Raw genomic sequence first — 10409 nt, forward strand, 5'->3', positions numbered from 1 at the left:
GCATGTTCATAAATTTCTCATATTATCTTCAGAGGGTCACAGAAACCTCAAAGGCCATCCATAAACTCCCCAGTGGTCCAGAGACCTCCAGTTAAGAAAGGTGTTAACAATGCTTAACATATGTCATGGGTGAGTTATTTTCATTTTGTTGTATTTTCCAACTTAACCGTATGTTTTAATTTGTCCATGACAGGATATACTACTATGATATTGAAGAAGAAAATGTCATCTATTTTATTTGGGGGATGGAAAGAGATGTGTGGCAATCGGCCATCAAGCCACCTTGAACTATTTTCAGTTTGGCCCCAATTTCACCAACATTTCTAGTCCGAGAGAAGAGGATAACTCTCCATCTATGATTTAAAGCTACTGAGCTTCACATAGACAAAATAAGTTTAAGGAAAATGTTTTGTTGCAGAAGAGCAAATGACAAGATCTACATGAACCTCAAAACTGTACCTCACACCAGTGTCTTCAGTGACCAAATCTCGATCTTTGCCCTGGTCATAGCTCTGAGTGGACATTTCAGCATTTTCTAGAAGAGACTGCATATCACTTGCAAATAAGTTTGGTCGCTTCCTCTGTGACTTAGGGCCAAATGTAGTTTCAAAACTTTCAGTATCAAGAATGTGCACTTTCGAGTTCTAATGAGAAAGGAAAATTACAGGTAAAACTAAGGAAAGCACAGAAGAAAAGCATAAAGTTAAAAACCTACCTGGAAAAGACTTTCTGATTCTATTTTTCCAAACTCAGCCCATACCAAAATCCACAAGAACATGGATTCAGTCTGGTTTCAAATCATCAATCCTTTTTTAAATAGCACAACAAGCACTTGGTTCCCCTATTCTGAAGTTCTGTAAGCTTCCTTGGAGAAATATAAAAGTAATATAAATAATCAAAGCAAATATGAATAGTTGTGTAAGACTTGCCAAAAGCTCTCCTTTATTTCATTTATCATAAACTTTAGTCAAATGTAATTAAGGCTACAATGATGAATATTAACTTATCTTTTCTGCCATTTTTTGAGCTTTCAAACAAGTGCATAAAATTCGCCAAATTCACAGATTTTGTCAAGGACAATCATACTCAAATTTGTGTGTGTGTTTTTTTAAACCAACTATAAATGCCAACTTTTTCTTGGAAGTTAATTTCTTTCATGGCTAAAAGGAATTGCTTGTTTTGTAAGATGCATTTTAGTTTCAGATAACATTTTCCCTAATTTAGGTAACGTTTTTATTAAACACACATGGAAAGTCTTCAGATGAAAAACATCTAGCAAAAGTCCAAAATAATAGTTTAGATGTGATAAAAAAGGAACCTGATACTAACTAGAACTTGATGTGCCTGTAAAGAAGTTACAGACATAGGAATTTTTGAAGCAGGATAAAAGTCAAAGCTTGAGTTAGGATCTATCACGTAACAAAATGTTAACAGGCCATAGAGAATATCCTTTAAAAAAAAAACAAAAAAAAACCCCCAAAACTTCCTTTTCTCCTCAGTATAAGCTCCCCCTTCTAAAAGCTGTGGGGATGCCGGAGCAACCCCCTATAGATTCTGAGCTTTAACAGATCTCTGCTTCCAACTTTTACAGATCCTTAAACTATTAGGATTTTCTCAGATTCCCTAACCCAACACTTAGTTTAGTTTTAGTCACTACCCTCCACCAGGACATCTCCAAACAGAAGAATCACATTTTACATGAGAAATAGGTTCTAATGTCACTGGATAAAATCAAATGTAACCAAAATTATCCCTGAAAGTCTCTTAAATAACCTATAAAGTACAGTAAACAAAAAGTTTTATGTTTATAAACCTACACATTAATAAGTATATAATAGAGTACATGCAAAATAAGTTACAGCATTTTTACTGCATTGCTACAGAAATATAGGAATTCTAACACACATATAGTTGAATGTGCAAAAGCTAAAAGCACATCTGATTTGATTCCACTGTGCAGAATAATCTCAGAATTAGAATGTATAACAAGTAGTAGATATCACATTAAAATAAAATAGGTAAGGTTTTTCAAGGCCAAAGCAGAAAATTCATCAACTACACTGAGTACCTTTCTGCATCAAAATAGAAGCTGACTGCTGCAACTGTAGATCCTCATTCTACATGTCAGATATTTAAACACTGAATTTTAGAAGCAGTGAACAACTAGAACAGGCAACAAAGCAATAAATCCGTAATAGAACCTCTCTGTCCTTCCCATAAACAGATTCAATAGTTGGTTAAAAGATGGCTTTAGGGAGAATAGACAAAGAGAACAAGGGAAATGAGCAACTTGTCTGTGGTTCATGAATTACACTCATGTGTTTCCCTGAAAGAAAACAGTCATTCCACTAATAGGTGCCATTCTTCTAGTCCATCATAAAACAAAACATAATTGACAAAACCTGAGGCAATAACCAGGCCTTGGTTTTATTTTGTTCTGCAAGTAAACACTTTTCTTTGAACTGTTTAATCCATGTATGCATGTCAATGTTTCCCTCCCCTCCTTATACTGGAACTGAAGCCTATGTCCTGGCTACATTTCTGGGAATTATTATTCAATGCAAGTAAAAGCGTGCAGGCAAACATTAGGCCACTTCTTTGTTCTGTGTGAAACTCATTCCACTCAAGCCAGACCGAATCCTTACTGTACTTCAAACTTCAGCAACCAACAACCAATGTGAAGAGCACCCTTTCCTTCAGCTGAGAAGAAATCTCCAAGGATCTCACAAAAGCTAGAGGTACACAACACCAAAGTTCTACCAACTCAATCCTAATTCTACGTTTCCCCGAGTTAACAGAATTACGACTTAAAACAAGTTTGCCTGGCCGGGCATGGTGGCTCATGCCTGTAATCCTAGCACTCTGGGAGGCCGAAGCGGGAGGATAATTTGAGCTCAGGAGTTCGAGACCAGCCTAAGCAAGAGCGAGACCCCATATCTACTAAAATTAGAAAGAAATTATCTAGACAACTAAAAATATATAGAAAAAACTAGCCAGGCATGGTGGCACATGCCTGTAGTCTCAGCTACTTGGGAGGCTAAGGCAGTAGGATTGCTTGAGCCCAGAAGTTTGAGGTTGCTGTGAGCTAGGCTGATGCCACGGCACTCTACCGTGTTTCCCAAAAAATAAGACCTACTCATAAAATAAGCCCTAGCAAGATTTCTAAGCGCAGTATTAGCGCAGTATAAGCCACCCCGAAAATAAGACCTAATGATGGGCGTGGCTACACAGCCTATCTGCACAACCCATGCATTTCGTCTCGGAGCAGTAAAGAAGACGAGCAGCCCTTCTCATTTGCCTCAGGAGAGCTCTATTGCTCAACATGAGAGTTTGGGGCCAATGGTTCTAAAGGAAATAGAGTTGCAAGAAATTCAGGATGGAATTCGGGGTTTGGAGAGTTATGATGATGTTCCAGAAGACGATGACTTAACTATATTTGAATAAATGTAGGTTGTTGTACCATACTTAAAAAAAATAACATATCCCCTGAAAATAAGCCCTAGGGTGTCTTCTTGAAGAAAAATAAACATAGGACCCTGTCTTATTTTCAGGGAAACACAGTAGCCCAGGCAAAAGAGTGAAACTCTGACTCAAAAAAAAAAAGAATAAAAAAAAAAGAATTTAAAGCTCACAGAAGAACCTAACTAAGAGCATAGGAAAGGGTAGAGCAAGGATTAAAATTCAGGTCTCACTCCCAAACCTGCGCTTTGATTCACTATACTACTGTACCTCTCTGATAAAATGTGATTCACACTGAAGGTAACTGACAAAGATGGAAAGAGAAGTCCCAGAGAGTTCATCACTGCTACGTTAAAGTCACTATTTTCTAAGAAAAAACAAAAGACAAGAGGGATCTGTATGGAGTTTGCCCAAGAAATTCCATCACCAGGCATATCCTACATCTTACATGAGGCCGGATTCGATCATGGAGAAGAGACATTGGTAACTTGCTTTGCTTCATGACAACTTTGTATGGATCCTTCATAACTGTATCCATTTCTTCTTGAAATTTTTGTAATGATGACTGCTTAATCACACGTGTGTTTCCTGTTTTACAAATAAAGAAGGTTGCCATTTAATAAATAACTTGGTTTTACTTCTGTATCCATCTTCCACTGACACAGTGAAAGGCAAGCTTTTAAATCACCCTCACTCACCCAAGCACCTAATACATCTATCACTTGTAGCTGTTTTCAAACTTAGGGGAAAAAGAAACCAAACAAAAAACTGCCTTTTCTGCACTCATACACTATGAACTATTCTACCAACCCAGACATACAAAGGGTTTCAACAGTTTTCCAACCGAAAAATAAACAGCACTGAATGGAACTGAGATCTAACAAATGTCCTACTTCCTGTTAGATCTGGCAGAGAAATTTGGAGCTGATTGTAGCTGATCAGTCAGTATAAACAGAGAATCTTGAAACACAGACATTTGAGTCATAGTTACAATTTTTAGGGTTATCAGGGTTTGAAAGGACGATTAAATTAACTAATGAATGCATGCAAAGGGAACAAGATGCAGGCCTGCAACACCACAACACCTTGTAAGTGAAAGATCATGAAGAAAGTAAAGTATTGGCAGGGGGTGGTGGCTCACACCTGTAATCCTAGCACTCTGGGAGGCCAAGGTGGGCGGATTGCTCCAGGTCAGGGGTTCGAAACCAGACTGAGCAAGAGCGAGACCCCATCTCTACTATAAATAGAAAGAAATTAATTGGCCAACTAAAATATATATAGAAAAAATTAGCCAGGCATGGTGACGCATGCCTGTAGTCCCAGCTACTCGGGAGGCTGAGGCAGCAGGATTGCTTGAGCCCAGGAGTTTGAGGTTGCTGTGAGCTAGGCTGACGCCACGGCACTCACTCTAGCCTGGGTAACAAAGTGAGACACTGTCTCAAAAACAAAAAAAGAAAGTAAAGTATTCAATTAAATAGTATGTTGCTTTAAATTCAGATGCTGCCCAAATATAAAGGAAAAAAAATCTAAAAGTAAAGTAATTAATTAAAATAAAATAAAATATTTTAAAAAATTACTCTCTATCTGCTATTTACCATAGGCACTATTCTATGCACTCTATATGTATTTACTCATCTGATTACCACGACAGTCCCATGAGATATGTTCTATTTTTATTCTCATTTTAGAGATGAGAAATATCAATGAACAGACTTAATAACTTGCCCATTGTCATGTAAATAACAGAACTAGGATTCAGACCTAGGCAGTCTGGATCTGGAATCATAATACCCAGTCATCATGCTAAATGCCTCTCCATAGAGTTTCCTTCGGACACTTCTCTGTGTTGCAGTTTTTAGGGGGTATCTTCTCAAAAGTTGTAAAAGATACTTAATGGTAGTTGCCATCTGCCCCCAAGCACAGAGGTCAAATGCCAAGCAAACACTGGGGCTGACCATCTGAAGTGCCCACACATCTACCAAAGGCTAAGGGAAAGACTGAAAGCCCAGACTGAAAAGAAGGGGAAGTTTCCAAAGGAAGAAGCTTTGATCCCTTTGTGATTAGAGATACCCTATTCACTCCTGGAAGGACCAAAAACGAGATCCTTTCATTGTTACTCAAGTTCAAATACAACCCCATTAAGAAAAAGTGTTTCAGAGGAACTTCAGCTTAATGCACTTACCCTGCAAGCTAAACACACAAACACACCTGCAAGGCCACCTCTCAAACAATAATCTCTTTAGGCAACCAGAGATTAAGATGAGAGTTCCAAGGTCTGTGAATGCTAGTCATCAGGAATGGTCTTATCTGCTTCAGAGGGTTCACTTACAATTAACGATGACGAGCGCTCTTCACATAGAAGTTATTTATTAAGACTTCAAAATGAGTTTAGAAAAAAGAAAGAAGTTATTTACAAAATCTACCACCCCTACTTTTCTCAGCACTTTTTCCACTAAGGGTATTTCTTATCCCTTTCTCATATAATCCTTGATCATTCCACTTACCACAAACTCCTGCCCGTTAGACATTTAAACATTTTAGCCTTTCCCATACAGCATACATTCTGTAGAGCAAAGTAACAGGTGATAATACTCACCAAACCATTTAATATTTGGCTCTACTCTTGCCACTGTGCCAGAAGCCACCGTTGATTGATATTGCAGAGGCTTAATTACTTTACCACGACTGTTCCTAAATTGAGGAAATAACAGATTTTGGTTGACAACAGAAGAAAGGCAACAGCAAAGTTTGGTTTACAGAATACACTTTCCATCAAAAGAACTTTTTATTCTGGTTCTAAATGATCATGAAATACAGATTCCAGTAAACAAAAAGTATTTCTACATTTGAAACAGATTGCCCCAAGCCATTTAACCTCTTGCAACAGAGCACGTAATGATTTCTGCTAGAGGAATAATAAATAATGCTGATGTTTAACAATCTGTTTACTGTTTGTTTACTTTTTTAAAAAAAGTCACATACTTGAGTTTTTTGGTAATTATTTGAAGGCTGGTTTAAATGAATTTCTAAGTAGAGGGTGATTTATGATGGAACTCAAAATGCTAAAACAAACTGCAAAGTAGGTGACTAAGGAAGATCAAGTTCACTGTTTGGTTTTAGACATGTCTTTTAGAACAGATGAAGAATCTAATTACCAAACAAATTAAGACCAGCAAGCAAAATGCCACACTCAGCAAGTTCCTGTGCTAGAGGCTGTCTCAGTAGAACTCAGAGTTGTGATGAGTGTCCAAGTGCCACAATGCTGTGATCTAAAGTTTGGCATTAAAAAACAAGTCTGCTGGTAGCTTTCTTAACTGTAGTCCTATATGCTTTGTATTTCCATTGACAGGTATTTACATGTGAGATTTAATGTGACATTCATGTAGGCTGGGGCCATGAGGAACAAGACCTCCACTTGTGGAGTATTGTGAAACCACCCACTACTCTTGCCCTTAACAAAAAATTAAGTGTATCACAGCAACACTCATATAAAATGATATTTGAAAATACACTACTAACTGGAATAAGCAGAGATGTGAACATCAAAGGCTTAATCAGTCTCAGCTACAACTCAAGAGGGAAGGATAACAGCACCCAATGCTCACCTGCGCTCCTTTTGCCTGTACATATTCAGGCGCCGGATTGTAGCCCGGTCCCTCATGTTTTGGCCTCCTGCTCCCTGCACTCGATCTACAAAAAGCAGGAGACAGTGCACTATTTGATAACCAATAAGTACAAGTAAGGTCATTGCTTAAAATACGCCAAGTAGCTCACCCAAGCTAGACAAGCTGCCGCCTTGCCACAAAATCTCTACTTTTTCTGTATGTTGCTCCAATAAAATTATTATTACTAGAAGCTACATGATATGACGAAGCTGGCCCAATCTTTGATCTTCACTAGGATTGTGTTTGAGAATGATAATAACTAATACTTTTGAACATTATCACACCACTGTGCTAGCCACATTACAGGTATCACCTCATTTAAGTCACACAATAATTCTATATACATTATCCCAACGCTACAGACTGAGAAATTGAGGCAGTGGTCAGACACCTTGCCAAAGGGCACACAGCTATCCAGTGGCAGAGCGAGAATTTGACACAAACATCCAATCACCATCTGTGCTCTTAACCATGAAGACATGTACCTCTGTGTCTCAGTTTAACAAATACTGAGGGCCTGCTACATGCAAGGCACCATAGAGACAACTTACATATATAGAGACACATAAATATTTATATATATATATATACACACACATACACAGAAGTGTTCTTAACGTGTCAGTTTCTTAACTTCCTAATGTTTGATTTTAGTTCAGTCAACAGCTAACTAGGTAGCAATTCTTGCCTTCCATCTCCAAGAGAAAGAGAAGGACAAATAAGCAAGGTAATACTAGCCTAGCTTCTCATTTTAGGAGCCCTTCAAACCACCTGTCTGCGCCTGAAGTGATGCTGTATAAAACCAGCTGGCGGCTCTACTACTCACTGACTGTGCCAACCGTGACTTTCCCTGTTTTGGTTCCTTCTCTTCACCTATAAAATCATCTCTAAGGGACTTTTCCGGGCTAACATTCTGAGATTACAATCTACACCAATTGAATGATTTATTATCAATCCAGGGAAAACAGTCAACATGCATTAAAGTTGTCAAAAACTCTAGACCATATTTAAAAACAAAGATTTATTAACTAAACCCGAATGGAAAGGACTCCCCCAAAGGCTATCTTGTTCATCCTGTAGGTGGAACCTCACCCCAACTTATACACATCTCCAAAAATAAATTTATTGACGCGATCATATTGATTTATCTGTAGGATTCATATGCACTTTACAGGAATGGCATGATTCCAAGGGCCACATCCACAATCCCGTTCTCATTTAAATGGTCAAAGCTAAGGTGGCAGGCAATTGTAGTTAAGTGTAAAAGGCCCAATGGGTCGGCCTACACCATTTTTATTCGTTCTCTGAATCTCTCAACTTGAGACGACCCAAGGCTGCCGGGCTTGAGTGTTCACGTTACCAGGCGACTACACCTCGGCCTGTCAGTCATGCAAAATGTCAACCCTCCTCAGGACCCCCGAGTGAAGAAACCACCGCAAATGTTGCTTTCCTTTTCCCTTCTCATCCCCCACAGCCACTTTCCTCGAGGTCACTCGCCAAGCAGCGCCACCCAGGTGCCCCTCCTCCCTCTCGGCCTCCTAAGAGCTCTCCCCCGTACTTTCTCCAAGCTCCACCCGCCTCTGTACACCAGACGAGCCCCGCCGCCTGTACCCGGGTTTGTGCTGGCCTTGGAGCGGTTGATGGTGCTCCGTCCTTTGAACTTGGGCTTCACCATCTTGGCGACGAGACGGGGACCGGACTGCGAGGTCCTGCTAACGCCGGGTGAAAGAGCTCAGAACTTCCCAGGCCCGGCCGAAGTGACCCGCGTGAACCACGCCGCACCACGTGTGCAACGACGACGTCACTTCCGCTCGCGCCCAGCCCTGCCCCTGCGCGACTTCCTGCGAACGCGCGGCGCAGGGCCGCCACCTTCCTGGCTCCGCCCCCGCCCTGGCCTCTTAGACACGAGCCTGAGCCAAGTCCCCGCCCTCTCCTGCCCTAGCAACCGCCAAGCTGCCCCTCCATAGCAACCGCCTAGTTACCCTGGACGCGCAGTCCAGAGCTCCTAGTTGGGTCCACTACCAAATACAGAAGCCTCTTCCCAGGCCAATGGCACAAGCTTTAGTTTAATTATCTTCTCAGTTTGTCCTCTAAGCCCTTCCAAAGTGGCCGACCACACGGCAGCCAAATGTCAATGAGAACATGTCATCCTCTTCCTTAAAACGTCAATGGCTTATCATTCTTAGAATGGGAGTGGAGGGGAGGGAGAGAGGAGAGAGAGACATTCAAAATTTTTGCCATCCCTACAGAATTCTGTGATCTAGTCCCTGCCTATTTATCTGACCTCATTTGTACCTCCCTCCCTCTGGTTATTCTGACATTTACTCTGGATGTGCTCTCTGCCTGGACCACTCTGTCCCTAAATCTTTGCATCTCTGATTCCTTCTGGTCATTCACTTCTCAGCTCAAATATCACCTACTAGGAGGGCTGCAAATATTAGCAAATAAGAATACAGGACACCCAGATGAATCTGAATTTCAGATAAAGAGTGAATACTTTTCTTTAGGACAAGTATGTCCCAAAGATTGCCTAGAACATGGTTATATTAAAAAATTATTATTTGTTCACCTGAAATTTAAATTCAATTGTATGTCTTGTATTTTATCTGGCAATCTTTCCTACTGGGAGAAGTCTTTTCTGTCTAAACCAGCCACCTCCCAGAATAATTTTGCAATTATTCTGTTACATTATTCTGTTTTATTTACTTCATGGCATTTATTACTAAATGAAATTATCATGTTTACAAGTTTATTGGCTGCTTGCCTAAAACTAGAATGTAAGCTGCTGCTGCTTCTTCTTCTTCTTTTTAAAATAGGGACAGGGTCTCACTGTATTGCCCAAGCTGGAGTGCAGTGGCTATTCACATGCATGATGATAGCACACTGCAGCCTTGAACTCGCCTCATCCTCCCAAGTAGCCGGGACTATGGGCATGCACCACTGTGCCAGCATAAAATGTAAGCTTCTTGAGAGCAGGGACCTTGTAAGTTTGCTCACCACTGTGACATCAAGCCTTGAACAAAGTAAGTATCCAATATTCATGGAATGAAAGAATGAATAGATGGAAATGCCTCTTGCCCTGAGGGTGAAGGATGTCAATGAGACCTGTCAAAATAACGTCTCTAGATGCCAGTGTTTCAGCCAAGAAGCCCTCCTTCTTGTTTGGTACCTCAAGAAGCCAGAAAGTGTCCATCACTGTGCACTCAGGATAGACCAGACGAGAGATGGTTAGGCAGGAGGAAGGGTGGGTTCCTGCAGTGTAGCTCATTTAGTAAAAACAAACAA

General features: G+C 40.3%; 1 protein-coding gene across 1 annotated transcript in view; it reads right to left on the reverse strand.

The window, feature by feature from the left end:
• GNL2 (G protein nucleolar 2) overlaps positions 1 to 8931 on the reverse strand; it is a 25970-nt gene extending 17039 nt beyond the window's left edge. Inside the window, exons 1-5 of the mRNA XM_012779929.2 lie at positions 8736 to 8931; positions 7065 to 7149; positions 6056 to 6150; positions 3908 to 4047; positions 460 to 644 (exon numbers count right to left, since the gene is read on the reverse strand). Of these exons, the coding sequence (XP_012635383.1) occupies positions 460 to 644; positions 3908 to 4047; positions 6056 to 6150; positions 7065 to 7149; positions 8736 to 8799 (569 nt within the window). The 5' untranslated portion in view covers positions 8800 to 8931. The remainder of the gene's footprint in view (positions 1 to 459; positions 645 to 3907; positions 4048 to 6055; positions 6151 to 7064; positions 7150 to 8735) is intronic.
• Between the last annotated feature and the right edge of the window lie 1478 nt (positions 8932 to 10409).

The sequence above is a fragment of the Microcebus murinus genome, chromosome 2, assembly GCF_040939455.1.
Source record: "Microcebus murinus isolate Inina chromosome 2, M.murinus_Inina_mat1.0, whole genome shotgun sequence".
Classification (NCBI taxonomy): Eukaryota; Metazoa; Chordata; class Mammalia; order Primates; family Cheirogaleidae; genus Microcebus; species Microcebus murinus.